The sequence below is a fragment of the Artibeus jamaicensis genome, unplaced genomic scaffold (genome assembly GCF_021234435.1).
Source record: "Artibeus jamaicensis isolate MK-2021 breed Jamaican fruit bat unplaced genomic scaffold, CSHL_Jam_final contig_525, whole genome shotgun sequence".
NCBI lineage: Eukaryota > Metazoa > Chordata > Mammalia > Chiroptera > Phyllostomidae > Artibeus > Artibeus jamaicensis.
In genome coordinates, this window is record NW_026521874.1 from 8,804,233 (window position 1) to 8,829,570 (window position 25,338).

At 48.2% G+C, this 25,338-nt stretch overlaps 1 protein-coding gene across 1 annotated transcript in view; it reads right to left on the bottom strand.

Moving 5' to 3' along the window:
• The window catches only part of NOS1 (nitric oxide synthase 1), a 143,741-nt gene that overhangs the window by 33,218 nt on the left and 85,185 nt on the right, over positions 1-25,338 (bottom strand). Inside the window, exons 4-10 of the mRNA XM_037156291.2 lie at positions 10,681-10,809; positions 9,901-10,046; positions 8,331-8,493; positions 7,571-7,662; positions 4,316-4,457; positions 1,930-2,069; positions 531-705 (exon numbers count right to left, since the gene is read on the bottom strand). Coding sequence (XP_037012186.2) covers positions 531-705; positions 1,930-2,069; positions 4,316-4,457; positions 7,571-7,662; positions 8,331-8,493; positions 9,901-10,046; positions 10,681-10,809 — 987 coding nt within the window. The remainder of the gene's footprint in view (positions 1-530; positions 706-1,929; positions 2,070-4,315; positions 4,458-7,570; positions 7,663-8,330; positions 8,494-9,900; positions 10,047-10,680; positions 10,810-25,338) is intronic.

Consider the following 25,338-nt stretch of genomic DNA (forward strand, 5'->3'; position numbering starts at 1 on the left):
AGGAAGTCAGGCCTTCCCCTGGGAAATGTGTATGGTATGAACCACTGCCAACTCTCCCCCCTTATTTTTCAGAACAGAGACAGTGTCCCAAGTTCATGGGTCATTCTCAAACCCTTCTAACAGTTTGACACTGAGAGGTAGTGGTTATGAACTTGGACTGTAAAGCCAGACTGGGTTCCCATCTCAGCTCTGCTACTAGCTAGTGGTGTGACCTTGAGCTTGTCATTTCATCCCTGCAAAGGCCTTGGCTTTCTTATCTGTGAAAGGGGTTTTTCACATCTGGAGGTTGTGGTAAGGATTAAATGAGCATGTACTGCACGCCAAGTGCTCTGGACAGTGCCAAGCGCACAGTACCTGTGCTGTTGGTGCCACAGATGTCTCCAGAATTGCCAGGGGCTTCCCTGGATTGCAGGCTCTGCTTTTACCCATTGTCAGTTTCTCAGCCCCAAAGCTTAGCTATGGGAAAGGACTGCCAAGTCCACCCTGTCTGCCTCATGCTTCCCGTCATGGTGACAAAGGACAGAGCTCACCTCCAGGATGTTGTAGCGAGAGTTGTCACAGTAGTCACGGACGCCAATCTCCGTGCCCATGTACCAGCCGCTGAAGGGACAGGCACTAAACTCCAGGCCACCGATCTCCAGAAGCATGTTGGACACAGCAGGGAGGCCATACCACTTCAGCCCCAGGTCCTTGAACCACTCAAACCTGCAGAGAGCAAGGCAATCCGGCTCACCATGGGGTGGGAGTCTCATAGGCAGGTGATGGGTGGGACATCCTCGGTCTGGGAGGCTGGAATGCCAGCATCCGACTAGGACAGACTCTGTTGGACTTGATTCCTGGGCTCTAATTCAGACCTGTAGAATCTGATTCAGAGCCAGGGCCTGAGAATGTGCATTTTAACATGTTTCCCAAGTGATCTGGATGGACATCTAGGCCGGGAAACCACTGCCTTGGGCTGCTGTTTACCTCCCAAACCCTCTTTGAAAGTTAGTCCATGAGAAAGCGAGTTCCTTTGCATCCCAGGGCCTTTGCACGGCAATTCCTTCCTCCCAGGACCTTCTCTCTTCCTCCTGTGTCTGTCCAGCCCTTACACCTGAGTTCTCAGCTAAAATTGGTCTAATCTAGCAAGCCTTCCATGAGGCCCAGTCTCGGGAGGGTCAGTTCACTTCATGCCTCCAGGCACCATAAAATTCTGATTGCAGCACTTATTGGACTTCAGTTTTTATTTGAATATGACCAAAATTTTAAATAACGACAGGATCCCACCCTGCACTTGCCTGACTCTCTCTAATCTCAGCCCTGAGCTGGATCCCGTCCCTGTTTAAAATGATGCATTGTGCATCACAGATTTTTTTAAATGAATGTTGATTTTTTAAAAATCGCTGCATTAAAATATCATTCATCTTGATTATTGAGATTTTGGTGCCTGCCTCTATTTGGTGCCTGCCCCCAAGGCCAGTGCCTCGCTGTGGATTTCCTTCACTCTCACAGTGCAAACTCGGCTTGGGCTGCTGGCTTCAGTCCTCACAGCTCCTTCCTGACTCCAAATCCTTTTGGACTTGACTCACATCAGGTCACACAGAGTTTTAAACGGCTCCCTCTATCTAAAATTTGTGCCTGCAACACCACAGTAGGTACTTCTGTTCATCCAACCCTTCAGGCTGGAAAAGGGCAGGTCCAGAGTGATAGCTGAGGGGCAGTTCGAGGAGGGCGATGACGACTCAGAAAAGATGACACTTCCCAGGCTGGTCAAGGAGAGATTATTGATTCTCAGGGGGCCCACTGTGCCCAGACCTCATGGTGATGATTGGAAGACCCACTTTCAGCCTCTGTCTGGGCTGATAGAGAGCCAGGGGGTACAGGGATGGGCAGAGGGGACCACTGGGCAAATCCACCCACCCCCACCCACTCCACGCCAGGCCCTCTTACTTGGGGTGCCTGATGGGCACTTCCAACACCAGCTCTGGAGGGATCTGGAAGAGCTCGGGGTCATTGCCGTTGGCCTGAAGCAGGAGTGGCAGGACGTCGAAGCGACCCCGAGGGGGTTTCCAGCCCTGCTGCATGCAGATCTGTGAACAGACCAGGCCAGGTCAGGTCAGGCCTCCGGGTCAGGCCTCCGGGTCTGGCCACCAGGCCCCGACCCGCCAAACATGATGGCAATGGGAGAGGGGCAAAGACCCAGGCACGAGCCCACCAGTAGCCCCTTCTTCCAGAGGCTCTGGGCCACGCCACCTCCAGTACCAAGGTCTCCCTGATATCACCATACGTAACCAGCACAACTGTGGCCCCACAAGACAGAGGGCAGACCTGCGCCCCAGCACCACGCTTCGTTATGCTCTATGGTCTTCCCTGCCTACCAGGGGCCCCAGAGGGAAGGGCTGGGTCTGCACTGGCAGCGCCAGGGGCCCAGGCGTGCACAGGGCCCTGCCCACAGTGGGCACTGCTCTGGAAGCATCTGCACTGGTAACCTGAGACACGAAGGCAGCGTGTCTATCAGTCTGTGCCTAAAACGCACCTGTGAGGAACTGTCCAATCAAAATATAACACAAGCCCCGTCAAGTAATTTAAAAGTTTCTGGTAGCCACATTGAGGAAAGGAAAACAAAAAAGGTAAAAATAATTTAAATGACATATTAATTTTGTATCTATTTTAACTTCAATATTTAATTATTAATTGTTAGTAATCATATACCAATTATATCAACATTAATTTATTAATACTGTATTGAATATAGAATTGGTTTCAATATATTTTAATAATATATTTGACATTAAAGTTACTTATTAATTCAATAAATATTGAAATATGCAATATATAACATCTCATCAGATGTATTAATCATAATTTGTCAATAATAAATTTTAAAATAAGTTTTAATATTAACATATTTAAAGCTATTTAACATACAATTAAATATATTTATTAACCCAATAAATGTATTAATTAGTAAGTATAAGAAATAGATTAGTGCAATGTTATCCACTATATTGTTTTCAACATGTAATCAGGGTAAAAACTTATCAATGAAATATGTGCCACTCTCTGTTTTCTGTTTCTGTCATGGAGACCTGGCCCATGACAGAACCTGCCACATCTCGAGCGCTTGCTAGCCACACGTGCCCAGTAGCTGTCATACTGGACAGCTCAGGCAAGAAGGTTTCAAGAGACAGTCACTGTGGCCATGTTTGGGGTGACCCTCCCTACCGTGCTGGTACAGAGAAGCAGCGTGGAGTTACAGGCTTAGGAGAATGTGTCCTGTTGGTGAGGTTTCTGGAGACAGAAGGAAAGGAAGGGGCCATGGCATTCATGTTCCAGTGACCGCAAGGACAAGGTCAGCCAAGTATATAGTTAGCGCTCAGCCAAGCGCAGCAGAGAGCCTGGCTGAATCTAAACCTGCACAGGTTTGACTCCTGATGGCTCTAGTTACAGCCCCTTCCTTAGGGTAGTAACATTTTAATAAGAAAAGCCAAATGCAAATGAAGTCAGCAGCAACTAAAGGGATGGAGCAGCCCTGCCTTGCCAGCTCCTCCTCCTACTGGGTGGAGTTTGGGGGCTGCCGTGGAAGAAAAGACAAGGATGCCATTCAGCTGGAATTGAGAGGGTGATCAATAAGAGGGGTTCCCAGGCCTGTGTGCCTGAGACCCTGGTGGGCATGGCATCTCCTATGGGCACAGACGCTGTAAGTTACCAGGCCTTAGCTGTGCTACCTGTCTGCTCCGCCCCCGGAAGGAGCCTCGGATGGTGGTGCTTGTATCCCTGGTGGCCTCAGTGAGTTGACTGGGGCTGCCAGCAATAGTGGCTATGCAGGTACCATGGAGAGTCCAGCCCACCCAGAAAGGGTTTGTGGATAGAATTGCATCAACGACTAAATGAATGAATGAGGAGGTTGACATATTCCCGAACTCAGAAAATATGGGTGCCAAATATGGTTTCCATGTGTCAGCTCCTCTCCTCCCGGTGGGAGGCAGGAGATCTGGACTGCACTTCTAGTTTTCCTTCTGTTCATTTACTGACTGGGATAACTCCTTTGGCCTTGGTGAGACTCAGCCCACCCATCTGTGAAATGGAACAATGGTTCCCATCATGAGGTTGGGCAAGGTAATGAATGGCACGAAAATGACCAACTGACCACCTGTAAAGAACCAGCTGGGCTGGGGGCAGCCAAAGGGAGGAGGAGGTTTGGGGAAGAAGGAACAGTGGCCCTACTGCTGCTTTCTCTGTGATGACAATATTCAACTAGGAAAAGTCTGTGGATGAAATCAGTTTGGGAATGGGGATGAGAGCCCAGCTGGGCACGGACTCGGGGGGCACACACCTCTGTGAACTCCACGTTGGCTGGGTCCCCCAGGATGGAGCCGTCTGGCTGCTTGTAGCCAGCATAGCGGATGAGCTGGGCGTTCCAGACTCGGAAATCGTGCTTGCTGTCGATCCTCTGGGGAAATATGGTGATGGCGGACCTGTGGCGGAGGCAGGGGACACTTGGCATAAGGGTGGGGCTTGCACTTTGGGTGACATCTTTCCCAGGTGTCACCCAAGTCAATGACTACATAGCTGGGCCAAGGTCCCCAGGGCCCATGGAGCAGCTGTTGGGAGGGAGGGACCTTACGCTGCTGCTCTAGAACACTGCTGGTCTGGGGAAGGGTGAGAACGGGGGGGGGGGGCTTAAGAAAAAAGGGTGTTTCTCAGAGGCTTTTAACCAACTTGACACGGGCTTTCAGGGAGTTCTCACAGAGCAGGTTATCTCCAGGGAAAGAAAAACAGATCCTGCTTCCCACTGAGAATGAACCATCAGTTTCTACTTCTAATCTTTCTCCTTCCATAGTTACCAGCATTGCTCTCACCCCTCCCATTCTGTAACAAAGTCTATGGATTTACGACTGAAAAAGAGATCGCCTTCCATTTGTACTCATATTTCTTTTCTCCGAAACTACAGATCGCCACTGGCCTCGCCCACCTACCTAGGCAACTCGGACACTGTGTACTGTTACTAAATGGGAGGTGTCACCTGCTGACAGCACCTAGCAGGAGCCCTGCTCTCTGTTAAAAGATCAGCAGGGCTAGAGAGGCGTTAATGTCAGGCGAGCACGGAACAGAGTTTCTCCTTAGCATCATGGTCAGGATTCAAAAAAATCAAAGGAGATAACTTTTCCTGAGGTGGTTCAATGTTATCTCATGCCAGGAGCTCCTGCCACCTGGACTCATTGGTCCCCTTGGTGGACGGAGTCCCAGGTTATGACTTGTATCAGCATAAGAGCCACACTGTGGGTCCAGCCCGCTGCTTAGACCCCCCTTCCACACACACACACACACACACACACACACACACACACACACACACACACACACATATATTCTGCCTCTGGAACTTTGTCCCCTTTCTGCTGAAATCCCTTCCTGTTCTCAGGCTTCCAAATTCAAACCCCGATGCAAATCCACTTTCTCCACAGAGCATTCCTGGTCCCATCTGGTCCCCAAAACCTTCTTTTTGAGCACATTTTGGTCTCACTGTTTGCACAGGATGATATTGCATTGATGCAATACACCTGGTGGTGAGTCTAGAATGGGGGCTGAAGGTAAAAGTCACAAAGAACCAGAGATGCTCCTACAAACCTCTTAGCAAATGTGCCGTATTGGGAATCAGCCCAAGATGAGTCAAACCACCAGTTCTCCCTCCAGCAGTAGAACACATGGTTGTTTCTTCAGTTGAGCACCAGATAAAGGGTGTTTGTGTAATATATATATATTCAAAAAGCATGTTTAGAAACACCAGAACCACACATGGCAGGGTGGGACACACTCCGTGTGCAGGAACTGAGACCAACAGTGGGAATACCACACGTGCACAGCTCTCAGCTCCTGCATCTCCTAGACCTAATCTCAGTGCACAAGGGAGCCGACACCCCACACTTTAAATTACGTCTCTCTCATCCTGGCTGGTGTGGCCCAGTGGACTGAGCGCCAACCTGTGAGCCAGAAGGTCACCGGTTCCATTTCCAGGCAGGGCACATGCCTAGGGTGTGGGTCAGGTCCCCAGTAGAGTGTGTAAGAGGCAACGCATCCATGTTTCTCTCCCTCTCTTTAGTTTCACGCGTGTTTTAATAGGTAAATAAGTAAACAGTTTATCTCTTTCTTTCCCCTCCGTTCTTTTCTTTCCCCTGCCTGCTTTTCTACCTCATGTACAGATTATTTCTATACATGGCATACATGCTCTCATATATGTGTCCAGATGTGTGTTTTTAAAACTGTAAAAAAAAAGTAAGCTGAATATTTTCTTAAATAGAAGACCCCATGGAGACTTTCCCAAAGTGGAGGGGCACTCCTGGCCTGTGAAACGCCCCCCCTTTCCCAGATGACCCCATCACGGCATCGCCGGGAAACCACCAGAAAGGCCCACAAGCTCCATGAGGCTGAGACCTCAAGCAAGCCCTCCTTTGATGCTCAGGATATGCAAGGTGTTCTCTGAACGGTGAGGTCTTTTAGTGAAAGGACGTACAGGTCACTCTTGAACGACGCGGGGTTTAGGAGCACTGACCCATGTGGCTGGAAACCCACAGCTAACTTCTGACTCTCCCCAGCTCAACTACAAACAGCCTACTGTTGCCTGAAAGCCTTCTGATAACACGAACAATCAACATGTTTTTGTATATTATGTATATTACAATTCTGTATTCTTAAAAAATCATTAGGAAGAGAAAAATACGTCTTCTGCATTTCTTAAAAAAAGTCTGCGTCCAAGTGGCCTGTGCTTTTGAAACCATGTTGTTTGAGCATCTATGGTGCTAACTCCCCACACAGGCCCTGGGCTTGGATTACAGGCCCTTTTCCTACTGGCAGGCTCAGCTGCCAAATACTGTTTCCTTCTCAAGGAAGAGACTTGTGCAAGAGAACCCATGCTCATGCCAACAAGCCACTTTGAGAATGAGCTCAGTGTGGCCTGGGGGCTCATGGGAATATCCCGGCAGCAGCCTGGAGAGGGGATGGTCCTTGGGAGCTGCCACAGATGCCAGGGCAGGGGACTGAGTGGGCAGTATTAAGAAGAATAATCGCCTGTCTGTGGGGCCCCAGCTGTGCCCTCTCAGCTGCTCCTTTCCCAGCTGCAACTTGCCAGTGTGAAAGCCACCAGACCACACCGGGCCTTCCTGCCTTGGCCTGCTCCTGGTAGCTTTGTTCTTCATGTGGGGTGAGAGGAGTTGGCTCAGTAGAACCTGACAAAGCAGTCCCCATAGCAGCAGGAGGAAAAATTAATTGCTTTTTCAACCAAGGGGGATTCTGAGGCTGCTCCAGGCAACAGAGCAGGAGCTGGTAAAAGCAGGTCACCTCTGGCAATAAGATTCTCCTGTTCCCAGGAATGAGAAACATCCTTTCCTGCTGTAGCTTTGCAAACACACGAGAGTCTGTTTCTCCCAAAGACAAGGAACAAGGTGGTGGAACAAAGGATGCCAGACCAGCACTCCCAGCTTGTTGCATCTCCCCAAGAGGGTGAGGGGAGTATTTCCCTGGCAGGTGAGCCAACTCCAGACCTGAGAGTCAACACTGGGGGGACTCCGCTTCTCCAAGCTGGTCAGCTCACCTGAGGTTCCCTTTGTTGGTGGCATACTTGATGTGGTTGCAGATATAGTTGAACATCCCATGAGCCGTGGTGCAGTCTCGGGCATCAAACACCTGGAAGAGGGGCATCGTGGGATTGGCGGCCTCCCATCCCTCCTTGGCTCGCCCACGGCAGCCTTTCCCATTGGAGGAGAGCCCGGAGCCACTCCAGCCGCAGCCCCATCAAACCAGGAAAAATCCCATAAATGCAGGCATGGAGTGTGAGTGCTGTGGCAAAGGGATGGTGAGGAGAGGAGAGACTTCTGGTGGGCTGGTTACTATTTCCTGTTAGGCTACTAGCAATTAAAACATGAAACAAAAATCAAACAAGAAACATTGAGTTTGATAACTAATCTACTTCCAACTTGAAACTATTCCTCAGAGGAAAACAAAACCATACCAGGGGGCATAGACTCTGATGTTTTTAGTGAGTAGGCAAATAACATAAACAAAGACAGTAGGTGTAAGACAAAAGAGGGTGGTGGAGTCTGTAGTAAAGTGGAGTGTATAAGCCTTACCAAGAGCTATGCAAATTCATTTAAAAGATGAATACAGGGTCTACTGTGTTGGCTGAAGGAGACATGACTCTAAGCAAGATTTGGCCATGACATGAGGATCTAGGACCCCATGACGATCATCTGGAAGTTCACCATGGCCTCCAGGTGCTGTTGGTGGGAGCTGAGCCAGTGTGAAGCTCATCCCTCCTCCTGCCAGCCGTTCCACCCAAGAGCCTCACCACCTACCTGCAGCTTGGACCACTGGATCCTGCCGACGCAGCGGGAGGCATTCCTCCAGGCGTGCTTGGCCCCGTAGATGAGCTCCGTGTCTTTGAGCTGGTAGGTGCTGGTGGTTTCAATCTCTTTGTTCACCTCTTCCAGTCTCTCCATGTGGGCTTTGGAGCCAAATCTGAGTGAGGGGGGAAGAGAGGTAGGAGTGTCACCTTCTCTCCAAAACTAGAGGTCAGTGAAAGGAGGCAGCTGTTTTAGGAGGCCAGAAGCCACAGAAAGTCCGAGTTGATTTCTGGACATAATAGTTCAAGCATAAATTAGAGACTGCAAACTAAAATGCCCACAAAGGTACAGCAGTGAGTGAACTGGTTGGGCAGGGACTACGGCAAATAATTGAGCCCATGGCTGGTCCAAAGGGGACAGACACACTCTGCCCCACCCAGCTGTCACCTGAGAGCCATGGGGGGCTACTGCTGCCCAATCTTCTTTCAAACAGGACCAGAAATTACATTTTTTAAAAAGAAAACTTCTCATTTTAAATGATGGCAATGAATTAAATTTTAGAAAGTAAAAAAAATTATTATGAAAAATTTCAGACTTATAAAAAGGCATAAGAAATAATATAATGAACACCCATGCCCCAAGCCTAGGAAATAATAAGTAAAAATATTATAAGCAATAAATAAGAACTCATATTATCATTCCTCAATGACTACTTGCCCGTAACAGCCTATTTCCTTCCTAGAAGTGACTGCTAGTTTGAATGTGGCATTTACCATTCTCATACTTCTGCCAACATGCTTATATAGTGTTACTATATATAGTAGTGCGTATATTAAATTGTGTACAGTAATATTCTCCATGTTTAAAATGTTTACATAAACCCTGGCTGGTGTACCTCAGTGGATTGAGCGCAGGCCTGAAAACCAAAGGGTTGCTGGTTCAATTCACAGTCAGGGCACATGCCTGGGTTGCAGGCCAGGTCCCCAGTAGGGGGCACGTTAGAGGCAACCACACATTGATGTTTTTCTCCCTCTCTTTCCCCTTCCCTTCCACTCTTTCTAAAAGTAAACAAATAAAAAATCTAAAAAAATTTTAAATGTTTCCATAAATGGTAATGCCCTGAATATATGCTTTTACAACTTGTCCTTTCTTTCTTTTGTAAGCTTCATTCCTACAGGCACACCAAGTTCTAACCCATTCATTTTTAATAGCTGTATAGTATTTCATTATGGAAAACACCACATTCTATTTACAAATTCTCCTGTCAGAGGGCGTTGAGGTGGTTTCCAGCTGGTTCTTTAATTTTAATTTTTCCCCTATTATGACAATGTTCCAGTGAACATTATTATGCGTGCCTTCTTGTGCGCAAGTGTGCGAGTTTCTTTAGGGTGTATACCTGGATGTGGAATTGCTTGAAATGTTTCAAATGAAGGCCCAACAAAAACATGTGGGGGCCAGTGTGGCGGGCAGAGGCCTCATGCTCAGGTCTTGGTTAGGTTGCCTGCAAAGGTGGAGCTGAAGTTGAACTGAAGTCTTTGTCTCCAGCACCTGGTCACTCACCCCAATGTCAACGTGAACTTGCCTTTTAATGGACGAGTAGTACTGGTCGATAAACTCTTTGGCAAGAGGGAAGAGCTGTTCTTTAGTGCGGACGTCTTCAGGCCTTCGTATTTGCTGAGAAGTGTGCATGATGGAGCCCATACAGATGTGCTCGCTGCATCCTGTTTCCTGGGCAGCAAAGGGAGATGCAGGCTATCACTTGGTCTTGCCCAAGTGTGGCAGGTAGCGGGCTGCAGACTCAGAATGGATATCCATGGCAGAGTTTACCTGGCCTTTTAATTCCCAAGGGGACTTCCTTGAGTACCAGCTTTAAACCGTGGTTGGATATGGTTATCAGCCAAGGCAAAGAACCCTAAGCAGCATTTTAAGGTTCTGAAAATGTTTATTCTACCCAGTGTGGGGGAAGAAGGGCTTTGTGACCAGCATTCTGGTCACCTTGGTACTAACACCCAAAGTGCTAGCAGAGTGGCTACAAGGACTTGTTTGGACACATCTATGGTGTATTGATTGCAAAAGATAGCCCCAATTTCCCCATCCCTATACTCATACCCTTTGCAATGTGACTTTACAGCAACTCTCCATCAAGAGGCAGAGCCTCTTTTATCACTTCCTGGCCTGTAATCCACTAGGTATCAGCAGTGCCCCTAGAAGCTGTGACAACCCAAAATGTCTTCAGATATTGCCAGCTGTCCCCTGACAAATACACAGGGCAGTCCTCCCCCACACAAAGAATTATCTGGTCCCAAATGTGGGTAGTGCTGAGATTGGTAAATCCTGGTCTACACCCTCCTGAGGTACTCACCAATGTACTCTTAAGGTGGAGGGTGTCCGTGAGAACCACGTCAGTCTCCCAGTTCTTGACCTTGAGGAAGCGGGGGCACTTGGAGGGGCTGCCATTCTTTGTGGGGGACTGTTTTCCCGAAGCAGGGGACTGAGGAGAGAATGAAGAGGGGATGTTAGGCAGGGTCTTGAGGGCACCGGGACATTGCCTCCTCGGGGACGGGAGAAGCACTGCTCTTGCTGGCGTCTGCTCGGAGTTACCCACTGTGTGCACAGAGAGAGGGGTCTGATTCTCCTTGGCTGACACGTGCAAGGTGTTTGGGAACCTGGCCCTGACACCAATGCAGGAGGTGTTGTGGAAGAGCCTTTTGGGTTCCGCTCTGGGGACTGGGGTCAGGAGCCCAAATGGGGTCCGGAGCTCCCTGGTACCTAGACCAGCTGGGCAGACAGCAGGAACTCAGTGAATGTTTGCTGAATGAATAAGCGACCCAAGGGGCTCCATCAGTTTCTCTGAAGAATTAAGCCCTCAGGGCTGCAAACCTGAAGCTGGGCCAAGTTCCTTTTCTGGGCCTCTCTGCTGCAGCCCAAACTCACCATTTCTAGCAAGCACTGGGAAAATAGAAGGTGCAAATTAGAAAGATTTGCACAGAACATTTCCCCCAAATTTTAGGTTTCTGCCTCTCAAAAATGCCAAGCATGTCCCTGTCTCAGGGCCTTTGCACTTCCTGCTCCATCTTAAACACCTTCAGTTTTCCATTTATCTTCACCACTGTAAGCAAACTGCCTAGTAGGAGAGGGTGAATAAGTCCCAGACTGAGCAATGGTGGCCCCTCCATTTCAGACTCATGGATGAGGACCACATTCTATCTTGGGCGTTTCTGAGCAGCTGTCTACCTGGTGGGCAGAGGTGTGCCTGTGCATCAGACAACCATCGGTCACTCAGCAATGTGTGAGGGGAGGAAGCAGGCAACCCTGATGTGACACCTGAGCAGAGGAGGGGAGAAGAGCCGATGACGAGTGACACTCATGCCAAAGGGTAGGGCAAAGGGCAGTGACCTTGAGGCAGGACATTCATACTTTCAACTGCCATACTTTGGGCCCCTTCGATGTGCTAGGTGCTGCTAGGCACAGGGGGCACTCTGGTGAACAAGTCATAGAGTCCTTGACCCCCTGGAGCACTGTCATGGGAGAAATGGAAATGGTATGTAAAAGGATACATGGACAATTTAACTTCAGGTGGCGCTAAGAATATGAAATAGAGGGAGGTGATAGTGACCAAGCAGTGGGGGAAAAGGCAAGTTCAAAGGCCCTGAGGCAGAGGTGGGCCTGCTAAGTTCAAAGGACCAGCAAATCGACCAGTGTGGCTGGAGTGATGAGTCATGAAGAGTACAAGACAATGAGGTCAGAAAGGAGGTAGGGGCCCTGTTACATCAGCCTGGAAGGCTTGAGGTGGGTGAGGGAGCTGTGGATTACCACTGAATGGACTAAGTCCAGGACAGAAGTCACAGAGAACTCAGAAAGCCTACTACTGAAAACTACCATTCAGTGAGCACTTAGTACATGCTCAGAAAAAACCTTATTATCCCCATTTTGCAGATGAGAAAACTGAGTCACAGGGAGATTAACAACGTTGTCCAAGATCATAGAGCTGGTAAGCTAGAGCTAGGAATCAACTCCTGGCAATCCGACTCTCAAACCATCCCCAACTGTGTGACAATCCTGCCTCTTGACCATCATGCCTAATTCATTTATTCACTCATTCATTATTCACTTATTCAACATGGGTTTACTGAGTATGTCCTATGTGCTAGGCAATATGGAGCAGGACTACTGTGACAAAGTAGACAGATGTGATCTCTGCCCTCATGGAGCTCACCATCCAACGAGAAGAGGAATCACAAGTGAATGAGCCGCTCTAATCCAGAGTAGTGGGTGCAACAACACGGGACACTAGCAGGATGGAGGGGACTGTGGAAGCACATGGAAGAGGCACCTGACCCAGACATTCAACTTCTAAGTCAAGACCTGCAGGACAAGTGGGTCTTACACAGACAAAGAAGGGGGAAGAGCAGGGTCTTGCAGGCAAAGAGAACAGCCTGGGCAAAGGTCCTGAGGGGAGAGGCCTATCACAGCCACCTGGTGGCCAATGGTCAACTCTGGGCTAAAACACCCCTGCCGCCATGCTGGAGTTTGGGGGCAGGAAGCAGGCAAACACACATCGTTAGGAAAGACAGCTGCAGTGCAGTGCAGGGAGCAGTAGCAGAGAACAGACAGCAGGGGCGTGACTCATGATCTCCCACCCCTCCCTGCCCTAGCCAGGCCCAGTCATCCCCAGTGCTTCCCACCTCAGCCTGGGCACCACTCCTCGTGCCCCTGTGTAGGCCACAGGTGGGAGGTGTCCTGGCCATCCTCCTTGTCATCTCCCATCTGAACCCACCCGACACCCCTCCATCATAGCTTCCTGAATTGCTCCAGAATCCCTCTGCTCCTCTGTCCGAGCCACCATCCTCCCTCATTTGGATGTTGGCAGTCGCTTCTTAAATGTTAGCCGTTACCTACTAAAACCGGTATTATTATTCTGCTAATTCTAGCACAATGTCCAGCATTATTGCTACTGCAACTGCTACAAGCATCATCACTACACTACAACCAGACCGGGAGCAGGAAAATGGGGATTTGGATGCGCTCTTCCCTCGGTCCCCCTTCGGCACTTTCTGTCCTGCCAAACTTTGTTTCACACGTGTCCCCTGGGAGGCTGCATACACACTGCTCCGCTTCCTTTGCAGGCTTCCAAAGACGTTCTAAACCCTTCTTTAGGATTCTGTCTCCACCACTGTTTCCTCCAGCAGACAACAAGGTGATGGGAGTCACACCTGGGCAGGCCTTTGTTGTGACAAATTCCTCTGATGGGGCCAACAACCATGAAGAACCCACGGTCCTCCCTCGCCCAAGTGGGAGGCACCTGGGCATCCTTAATTGATACCAGGCATCACGCAGCCAGCTTGGAAACTGTCTGGACCATCCACATTAACACCCTGGAGCGACTGGAATCCTGGGGGGATAGCGGAGGTGGTGCTGGCATGGAGTTAGCCCAGGACCCAGCACCTGAGGAGACAGTGGGGGGGGGCAGATGAGTGGGGAGTGCAGTGAGGCAGGAGGAGGAGATGTGGGGTGTGCCCCGTGGGCAGGCAGCCTGCAGCCTTCACTGGCAGGGAGCAGAGCTAACAGGCCTAATAAAAGAGGCCATCTGTTGAGGTTCCAGATGTGCAAGGGGTGGTCACTATGAGCTGAATAATTGGGGGCCCGAGTGCCAGACTTGCCACTCTCCACCCTGGGGCTGTGCTGAACCGCACACTCCAAACCCGCCATTAGGGGGCCTCTGGCAGGGCTGTTGTACTTGGGGCTTTGATGTTTTAATTAGCCAGCAGTAATATTAGATGACTCAAGAGGGGACAAATGGGAGATTAATATAGCAGTCGGCAGCCCTGGATGGAGGATGCAAATGACTTTTCTGAGTGAAGACCAGAGTGCTCTGGTGAAAAATGCAGATCAGTGGCACTTGTGAGTCATTATGCGGGGGACAAGGCACAAGCGGGCTTTGGGCTGCGGCTGTATGTGTGCTTTTCCGGATTGGTGTCTGGGGTGGACAATGGAAGCTCGTCAGGCGGCAGGAGGCACTGATCTGATCTAGTAAGCTCTGTGGGAAGGCTGCCCACTCACAAATGTGGAGAGAGGGCTCTGAGTTTGCAGGCATTTCAAAGGCCACTGCAACGCAGCGGCTTCGCAGAGGCCCCGAGGACATGGTCGGGCAGCCCGAGAACAGACAGCTAGGTAAAGCCAATGTCAGCCTGCAGCTCCAAGCCAGGAACTCATTCATGCCTCTAGGATTTTGTTCTTTGTTTTAAACAGCTTATTTATTGATCTTTTTTTTGTTTGTTTTGAGAGAGAGAGAAAGGGAGAAAGGAAGGGAGAAACATTGTGTGAGAGAAACACTGACTGGTTGCTTCCCATATGCATCCAGACCAGGAACTGGACCCACAACCTAGGTATGTGCCCTGACCAGGGACAGAACTGGCAGCCCTCTGGTTGTGGGACAACACTCCCAACTGAGCCACAGTGGCCAAGGTGCTTACAGGACTTCTGACACCCAGATTCCTTCTCCCCTCTCCTTCTCTCCCTTCTATCCCTCCTTCAACAAACATGTGGAGCACCTACCGTGTGCCAGGGACTTGGGTTCTGGGCCCTGCACTTGTCCCCAGCCTCACCCCACAACTGGGAGAAGCACCTTACAGCTGCAGGGATCTGCGAACTATGGCCCGCAGGCCACATCTGGTCTGCCCCTGGCTCTGATACTCCCTATGAGCTAAGAATGGTGTTTTTCCATTTTTTAGCTTGTTAAGTAAAAAAAATCAAAAGAAGATTGTTTCATGATACATGCAAGCTACATGAAGTTCAGATTTCAGTGTCCACAAATAAAATTTTACTGGCACACAGCTACACTCATTTCTATACTGTCTGTGGCTGCTTTTGCAAGACAATGATAGAGTGAGTGGTAGGGATGGAGGCCAAGATGGTAGGGGCCATGAAGCCAAATGTACTTCCCATCTTGTTCTTCATGGAAAAACCTTGCAGGCTCCTTGCAGGCTCCAGCACTGAGTTCCACTGGTTGAACTCGAAGTGATGTGACATGTCCCCAGCTCCTTAGATGTCGCTACATGAGGCAGCCTTCCCAACCGTTTGTTAAAACGACGCCTCACCTCTGTTACTCCATGCTCCCTCTCCACCCTTACTCTGTTTTGTCTTCCCTCCTAGTACTTCTCACTGCTTCCAATTATTGTACGTGCATGTACGCGTAAGTACCTACAACTTACAAATTGATGTATGTCTCTGGATTCAGTTTTCTGCCTCCTCACCGCTCACTCTGTTCTCTCTCCATGCCCTAGACCAGCGCCCGACATGTAGCCCACGTTCAACAAATAGCTGAGGTCTGCCGTGGACCGAATTGTGTCCCCAGTTCATATGTTAAAGTCATAACTCGCCATGTAACTGTACTGGGAGATAGTCTTTGGGAGGTAATAAGGTTAAATGGAGTCGTCAGGGTGGGACCCTAATCTGATAGGATTCATGCCCTTAAAAGAAGAGGAAGAGACACCTCTCTCCCCGCCCACACAGAGCAGGCAGGCTGCATGGGGACACAGCAAAGGTGGCGAGCTGCAAGCCAGGAAGAGAGCCCTCACCAAATGTGTCCATGCTGGCAACTTGACCTTGGACATCCAGCCTCCAGAAATGTGGGAAGTAACTTCCTGTTATTTAAGCTGCCCAGTCTGGTATTTTTGTTATGGCAGCTCAAGTTGACTAATACAAGATCTAAATGCATTTCAAAAGGGTGGAGTCCCTTAAATGCTAAGCCAGAGACTTTGGCCTTGACTCAGTAGAGAATGAAGAACCCCTGAAGCTGCCTGAATGACCTTATCAAAGCTGAGTTTTGAAAAAGGTGTGATGGTTAGGATAGCAGGACAGGAAGAGAAGAGATGGAGACTGGGGTGTCAGAAGAGAACCCCATGGGGGGAAGGAAAAGGACAAAGCCAACACTCACTCGGAAGCTTCCAGCATGAGTAAGAGGGTGCGGGGTGAGCCCCGTAGCAGAAGTTGCACAGAAAAAGCAGGAGTGACGAGAAGGTGCAGGGAGGCTGGATTTTAGTGCAGGAAGACATCAGAATCTGGAGGATCTAGAAACAGAAGCCCAGCACCCTGCCCTTCCCCATTTATGGGCTGTCACCATCAGAGACTCACAGTGAAACAGGGCCAGGATCACAACAGCAGGGAGGGAGGCACCTGTGAGACACAGAGCACCTTAGGAACTGTCACAGGTTGAACTGTGTCCCTCCTGAATTCATATGTTGATGTCCTAACTCCCAGTACTTCAGAACATGACCTTATGTGGCATTGATAGTGAAGTGGTCGCATCAAAGTGAGGTCATTTGGGTGGCCTTATCCCCTACACTTGAAGTTTCATAAAAAGGGGAAGTTGGGAGACAGATACGTGTTCAGAAAGAATGCCAAGGGAACAAGACAACGGCCATGAGCAGGCCTCGGAGAGGGCGCTGGGGCAGAGCCTTCCTGGCAGCCCCCAGAGGAACCAGCCCTGCCTGCACCTTGATTTCACACTTCCGGCCTCCAGAACTGGGAGATGACCGGTTTCTGTTGTTTAAGCCACTGGGTTTGGGGCGCTTTGCTACGACTGCCCTGGGAAATGAACTCAGGAGCTGCAAGCCCCACCTGTACAAGGAGAGTAGCTTCTCAGTCCGTCACCTGCTCAAATGGGGGCAGCGGGCCATCCACACCAGGAGCCAGATGCCACACACAGTGCCCTCGGCAGCAGGCCCGGGGCAGCAAGTGTAACCCAGTTCAGAGCTGCTGTGGCAGCTCAGGGTTTGGGACCGCAGACCCGCACACTAGCAGGTACATACCCATCCATGCAATTAAAAACCTGCTATTTAAAAAACTTAACCAACTGTGTTTAATTCCTTGGAGCCTAATTTCTTTGCAGTGTGTTCAAAGCATTATTTCTAAAGGGATTCGTTCTTTATAATAACTCCACGGGAGCTAGAAATAGCTTATTCTCTTACTCTCTCTCTCTTCCCCCAACCCCCAATTCTACAGTCAATGTTCGATAGGTTGTGGGGGGGCCAAGGAAGGGGTGCCTGGGGTTCATACCCATCACAGTCTAGGTCCAAAGACAAGGGCCTGTGGATGGAGATGAGGGGCCATTAAGTTAGATTGTTGATTCTTCCTCCAAATGGGCCGATGATTATCATGGCAATAATGTCACGAGATAACCAGATATTATTAGACAACTTTAAATGTGGTCCAATTACCAGACCAGAATGTATATGTGTACTATGAATTTTAGAATAAATCCTGTAATCATCTTGTGGCCTATGTATATTTGGACAGTGCGTTTACTAAAAGCATTAAATCGCTAAATGTGAATAGTTAGAATGCACAAGCTTTGTGATTATGTTTGGCTTTAAAATATCCTAGGACCCACCCTGGCTGGAAGAGTCCAGTGAATTAAGTGTAGGCCTGTGAACCAAAGGGTCTCCAGTTTGACTCCCAGTCGGGGCACATGGCTGGGTTGCAGGCCAGGTCCCCAGTAAAGGGCACATGACAGGCAACCATCCAATGATGTTTCTCTCCCTTTTTTTCTCCCTCCCTTCCCCTCTCTTCAAAATTAAATAAAATCTTTAAAAAAAAATATCCTAGACCCTCAGGAAGTGGACACGGTTTGCATGTCTATCGACCCCTGAGAATCTCTGGTTTCTGGCCGCTGACAGGAAGAATTTGCCAAGGGAAGGGACACAAATGACCCTGACCCAACTTGGCCTATCTGGGTAAAGAACTTGTGTGCGGTTTGAGGCAGTGAATGGACATGCAGAGTGGTGTCACTCACTCCCAAACCAGAATGCTATTGTCCCACTGAGACAACAGTTGGGACTGTGTGCATTCAATATACTCACTACTAAAATAAACAGTTAGCAAAACAAGCGGAAATTCCAGCAGGGCCAAACCCAAACACCCGGCGATTCAGGCCCCACTTCCTGGCTCCATCCTGACTCTGATCATCGCCTAGGCAAGGCTGGTCTCCTGGGCAAGTGACCTACAAAGACCCTGGGGGTCACCAAGCAGGTGATGGTCAGGGTGAGGGGACGTAAAACATTAGCAAGATTTGGATTCTGCTCCCCTCCAGAGCCTGAGGGTGCCTCTGGTCAACATAAATTCCTGGAAAGCATCTCTGTTGGAGATCACTGTCCTAAGTTCAAGGGCACTTGGGAGAACACTGGATAACCTGGGAAAGAGAGGGGGACTAAAGGTGCTTTGGGGGAAAATCCAACCTGGGTGTCTAACTCTAGTGATGAGCCAGATCAAGGTAAGGGACAACTGGCTTGATCAAGTTGGGGGGGGGGTGGAAACTGAGCCAACAGCCACTTATAGCTAGGGATGTGGGGCACCTGCCCACAGAGAGAAATTAACCTCAAAAACAGGAGCTTTCTCAAGTGCTTCAAAGAGGCTCATGAAAGGAAGTTATCAACTGGAACCCCAAGGTGTCTACCTGACTGGGGCCAAATGAGTCTGCTACAGCCAGCAGGTGGGGAACCTCTGTGCAGGGTCCCAGGAAACCAGGCCATCATGGGGCGGTAACTGCTGTGTGTGTCTGCGTCTGAAGCTTGTCTTGGAAATGGAAGTTCCTGGAGGTGGAGGCACATGTGTGATGGGAAGAGAACCCCTTGGCTGTGTCCTCCTCCGGCAGAGATCACGTTCAACTTCACTGCATTCTGAGTAATATTTTGTGAATGCCTATTTGGTGCTCACCCTGGGTTCGGCCATTGCACATCTGCTGGTTCATTGGATCCTCGTTGGAATCCATGTTTCAGATGTGGAAACAGAGGCTCTATCCTCACATTAACAACTCACAGCCACAGGGCTGGGCATGGGGTCCAGGGCCTCGCTTGGAGTGTCTGCCTCTCCACTCCCAGCCCAGCCCCCAGGAGGCAAGAGCGGTATCATTCAATGACTTGAATGATCAACAAGGATGATGATGTGGCTGCAAAGGGACAGAGGTGCAACTCTGTCACCAAGACTCAGTGGGGGCTCACTTTCCCTGTTGGGGTCACTGGGGTGCCGTCAGTAAAAGAGGAATGGTGCTTCTTGTCCTACCACCTCACGGTAGCAGAACAAGAATTAGTAATACATCTACACCTAAATCGGCAGTATAATAGTTACCCAAATAATACCAGCAACAACAATACATATTTTTTGAGCTCTTATTCTGGGCCAGGATCTATAGAGTTAAGAGTGGGCTTTGTAACAACTCACCTGCCGAATCAACTAGCCCTGAAAATGGATGGCGCTGGAGCGTCAGGCCCATACCCGGCTGTCGCCGGCAGTCGGTGGCACGCGAGAAATGAAAGAGGAGAGATTACAACTGATACCACAGAAATAGAAAGGATTGTAAGAAATTACTATTAAGAACTGTATGCCAAGAAATTTGAGAACCTAGGGGAAATGGACACATTTCTAGAAAAATATAATCTCCCAAAACTCAATGAAAAAGAAGTAGAACACCTGAATAGACCAATAGCAGCATAAGAAATTGAAGCAGTAATAAAAAAACTCCAATCACACAAAAGCTCCGGACCAGATGGGTTCACAGGAGAATTCTACAAAGCATTTAAGGAAGAGCTAACCCCCATTCTTCACAGACTATTCCAAAAAATCCAAAAGGATGGAAAACTCCCAAACTCCTTTTATGAAGCCAGCATCATCCTAATTCCAAAACCAGATAGAGATACAACAAAGAAAGAAAACTTCAGGCCAATATCGCTGATGAACACAGATGCTAAAATCCTCAACAAAATATTGGCAAATCGCATCCAACAATATATCCAAAAGATTATACACCATGACCAAGTGGGATTCATCCCAGGGATGCAAGGATGGTTCAACATTCGCAAAACAGTAAATGTAATTCATCGCATAAACAAAAGCAAAGACAAAAACCACATGATCATATCAATAGATGCGGGAAAAGCTTTCAATAAGGTACAACACCCATTTATGATAAAAACACTCAGCAAAGTGGGAATACAGGGAGCATTCCTCAATATAATAAAGGCCATATATGAGAGACCTACAGCCAATATCATACTCAATGGGAAAAAACTAAAAGCTTTTCCACTAAGATCAGGAACAAGACAAGGATGTCCACTTTCACCACTTCTATTCAATATAGTATTAGAAGTTTTGGCCACAGCGATCGGGCAGGAAAAGGAAATAAAAGGCATCCAAATAGGAAAGGAGGAAACAAAACTGTCACTGTTTGCAGATGACATGATAGTGTACATGGAAAATCCTATAGACTCTACCCAAAAACTGCTCAAACTCATTAATGAATTTGGCAAAACAGCAGGATACAAAGTCAATATCCAGAAATCAAAGGCATTTTTGTATACAAACAATGAATCAGCAGAAGCAGAAATCAAGGAAAAAATCCCATTCGATATAGCAAAAAGAAAAATAAAATATCTGGGAATAAACCTAACCAAGGAGGTAAAAGACCTGTATGCAGAAAACTACACAGCACTGAAGAAAGAAATCAGGGAAGACACAAACAAATGGGAACATATACCTTGTTCATGGATTGGAAGAATTAACATCATCAAAATGTCCATACTACCCAAAGCAATATACAGATTCAATGCAATACCTATTAAAGTACCAATGGTGTATTTCACAGACATAGAACAAACACTTCAAAAATTTATATGGAATCATCAACGAGCCCGAATAGCAGCTGCTCTTTTGAGAAAGAAGAACAAAGTAGGAGGGATCACAATACCTGATATCAAACTGTACTACAAAGCCACTGCTATCAAAACAGCCTGGTACTGGCATAAAAACAGGCACATAGACCAATGGAACAGAACAGAGAGCCCAGAAATCAACCCAACTCTCTATAGTCAATTAATATTTGACAAAGGGGGTAGTAACATAAAATGGAGTAAAGATAGCCTCTTCAGCAAATGGTGTTGGGAGAACTGGACAGCTACATGCAAAAAAATGAAACTTGAGCACCAACTTACACCATACACCAAAATAAATTCAAGGTGGATAAAAGACTTAAATATAAGCCGTGACACCATTAAAGTCCTAGAGGAGAACATTGGCAAGAAAATCTCAGATATTCCACGCAGCAACATTTTTACGGATATGTCCCCTAGAGCAAGGAATATAAAGGAAAGAATAAACAAATGGGATCTCATCAAAATAAAAAGCTTCTGCAGGGCTAAAGAAAACAGTATTAAATTAAAAAGACAACCAACTGTATGGGAAAACATATTTGCCAATGATACCTCAGACAAAGGTTTAATCTCCAAAATATACAAAGAACTTACACGACTCCACTCTAGGAAGACATTGAACCCAATTAAAAAATGGGAAAAGGACTTGAACAGACACTTCTCTAAAGAGGACATACAGAATATCCAGAGACACATGAAGAGATGCTCAATATCATTAGCTATCAGAGAGATGCAAATTAAAACCACAATGAGATACCACTTTACACCAGTCAGGATGGCTATAATAAACAAAGCAACAAACAACAAATGTTGGAGAGGTTGTGGGGAAAAGGGGACCTTAGTTCACTGTTGGTGGGACTGCAGACTGGTACAACCATTATGGAAAACAGTATGGAATTTTCTCAGAAAAATAAAAATCGACCTGCCTTTTGACCCAGCAATTCCACTGCTAGGATTATACCCCAAGAATCCTAAAACATCAATTTCAAAGAACCTATGCACCACAATGTTCATAGCAGCACAATTTACAATAGCCAAGAGCTGGAAGCAACCTAGGTGCCCATCAGTAAATGAATGGATCAAAAAATTGCGGTACATATACACAATGGAATTCTATACAGCAGAGAGAAAGAAGGAGCTACTACCCTTTGCAACAACATGGATGGAACTGGAAAGCATTATGCTGAGTGAAATAGGTCAGGCATTGAAAGACAAATACCATATGATCTCACCTTTGACAGGAAGCTAAAGAATAAAACAAACAAGTAAACAGAATAAAAACAAAGACACTGAAATAGAGAACAAGTGGGCAGCAACCAGAGGGGAGAGGGAAGGGAATTTAAGGGGAAAAAGGGGGAGGGATTTTGAGGAACATGTATGAAAGACACAGGGATGAGGACTGGGGGAGGGGAAATTGGAGGGAGGGGGGAGACAGGGCGGGGGGTAGGTTGGGAGAAATAGATAAAAAAATGTACTTGAAAAGTAACTAAATAAAATTTATTATAAAAAAAGAGAATAAATATAATAAAAAAATAAATAAACAGGTTAAAAAAAAAAGAGTGGGCTTTGCAGCTCCATGGCCTGGGTTCAAGTCCCACCTCTGCCAAGTACTAGTTATGTGACCTTCATTGAGCTACTAACCCCTTTCTCTGTGCCTCAGCTGACTCATCTATAAAGTGGGGATGAGGGGAATGAAGGGGGGAATAGAACAACTGTAACAGCATAAACAATTCAAAAAAATAAATTTATTTAATTAAAAAAAAAAAAAAAAAAAAAAAGAATAGCACCTCATTGGGTTGGGCTGGGAATACAAGGAGGCTGCAGACAGTTTAGCACAGTGCCTGACCTGGCCCAAGAAGTACCAGTAGCTATTCTTGTGTTAAGTGACGCTGTCATCTCAAGCAGCCTTTCATGTCGTGTGTCCCACACCTCGATAAGTCTGTTAGACCCTGCTGGAGACGGAAGGCTCAGTGTAGACACTAGTTGTCTGACCAAGGTCCCCAGGGGTTAGAGCTGACTCCAGAGCTGAGTGCTTCGCCCGGGGCTGTGGAGGAGGGAGTAGGAGGGTGAGAATGGCCACGCCCCACAAGGTGGCATTGTTATCAGGGTAGTTGTTATTTTTATCCCCACATCGTTAATGCAGGGTGAGTCAGGGCTGACTTAGGTTGCCCCGAGGCACGCTGGGTTGTCACCGAAGGGCAGTGTGTTTCACTGGTTTGCCTTCATGCGGACACAACCTTGCTGGCTCTGGCTGCCCCCTGTCTGGCTTTCGGCAAAGTACTTGCGAGCCGGTGGGGTTCGTGCTCATGCAGAGATGGGCCCACACGCCTCTGAAGACTGGGGACCCACAGCATCCCCCAGTTGCCTCATAAGGAGCTCTCCGGAGAGTGGGGTGATGCTGACACTTACCTGGAAACAGAGAAAAGCTTCTTGACAGATTTTGACATTTGGAAAGTAGCTGGCAAGCCCTGTGCCCCCAGGGGTGAGGGACTGCCAGGCAGGCTCCTGATGAGGCCGTGGGAATGGGGAGGGGAATTTCAGTGGAAGTCACCTGACTACCTGAATGCTTTTGTCAGAAAGAGGCTGGAGAGAGGGGCAGCGGGCTGAATAAGAGGGAAGAACGCCACATGGAAATCTCATTTCCCCCAGTCCCAAGACCCCCTGTGCACCCACTAAGGACTGGTCTGATGCTTAATTCGTATCTGGAAACAGATGTTCGGCCCTCAAGCAGGGCACAGTTCCACCCTGACCCCTCAGGAAAGCAAATCAGGCAGGCAAGGGATATAGATGCTGAATATGAAGGGAAAGAAAGAGGGCTTGATTCAGGGATTGAAGTTTTGCAGGGAGGACAGACAAGCAGCAGCTTCTCCAGCCATTTCACCAGGGTAGCATTTCCACTTAAAAGGATTATCATGAATGGTGTCAACGTTCAATCTTCGTCTCAGGTCGGAAAGAAGAACACTGCATTTTCTGTGAATTTGCTCAGCCCCGTGGCCACGGAGCTGTCTACTAGGAGGGAATGGGGCTGCTTCCTGAGCCCTGGGACACAGAGGTGACAGAGCGCTGAGACCTCTGTCCTTTCTGCTCTATTTCCGAGAGGCACTGGGAACATGGCGTCTCAGACAACAGAGGAAGGGAAAGTCTCTCATGGGCTGATGGATCGGAACTCTTGGACTATGTCGAGGATTTGCTGCTCAGGAGTGAATGAAAACCCCGGCACTACTGGGCTCTGTGTGTGCTTCCAGGAGCTCCCTAGTGGAGAGCTATCTGGCCACCTTAACCTCAGGAAGACTTAGTCATCCCCTTTTCCCCGGGACCCTCTCTCCTTCTCCAAGGACTTGGAGTTGACATTTTAGAGGAGCCCTAGGCAGGTTCTCACCACCTCCCCTCGCTGCTATAGACTGAACGTGTCTCCCCAAAATTCGTATGTGGAAACCTAACCCCCAAGGTGATAGTATGAAGAGGTGGGGCCTTTGGGCAGTGATGAGGTCATGAATAAGGGATTAAGGTCCTTGTATGAAAGACTCCAGAAGCTCCCTTGCCCCTTCCACTGTGTGAGGACACAGCAAGAAGACTGTGTCTATAAACCAGGAAGCAGGCTTGCACTAGACATTGAATCTGCTGGCATCTTGATCTTGGGCTTCCCAGCTTCCAGAACTATAAGAGATAAAAGTCTGCTGTTTATAAGCCTCTGGTCTATGTTACTGGGTTGTAGTAGACCAAACAGACTGATATTAATCATTTCACCATGATGCCCTGTAAAGGTGGCCAGTGGTCACCTTTAATCATGTCTGCTCTGTGCCCAGTATTGAGGCCCACTCCTCAGGCCTCAAGTTCAAGGTTATGTTTTACAAGTTATCACTGTCTAACTGAGGGGGACAGCATGAAAGCAAATGGCCAGAGTCCTGCCGTTGCTCGATTTCAGCAGGACTTTCAGGGTCCTTTTGGTGGGGTCAAGGTCTCCTCTGCTTCTTCTCCAACTCAGTAAGGAGGACACGGTAGGGAGTGTGAGGGTTGTGGCAAACCAGAGAGCCCAGGCCCTGTCTAGAGGGGCAGCTGCTACTCGGTCCAGGAGCTTACTGCCCCACAAGAATAGAGGCTCGATGTGGTCAGACTGTCCAGATTCTTAAGAGAAGTTGTAAATATGATATTTATACAAATTCTGAAATATTGGCAATAAATTCAAAATTCAAACAAAGACTATCTCTTAGGATAAGACAGTGTTGCTCTAACAAGCCCTGTCTGCAGCCTGACTCCGGCCTGAGGCTGCCCTTTCTGTCCTTTGTATTGGGAGGGTTTGCATCAGGGCATCACTGCTT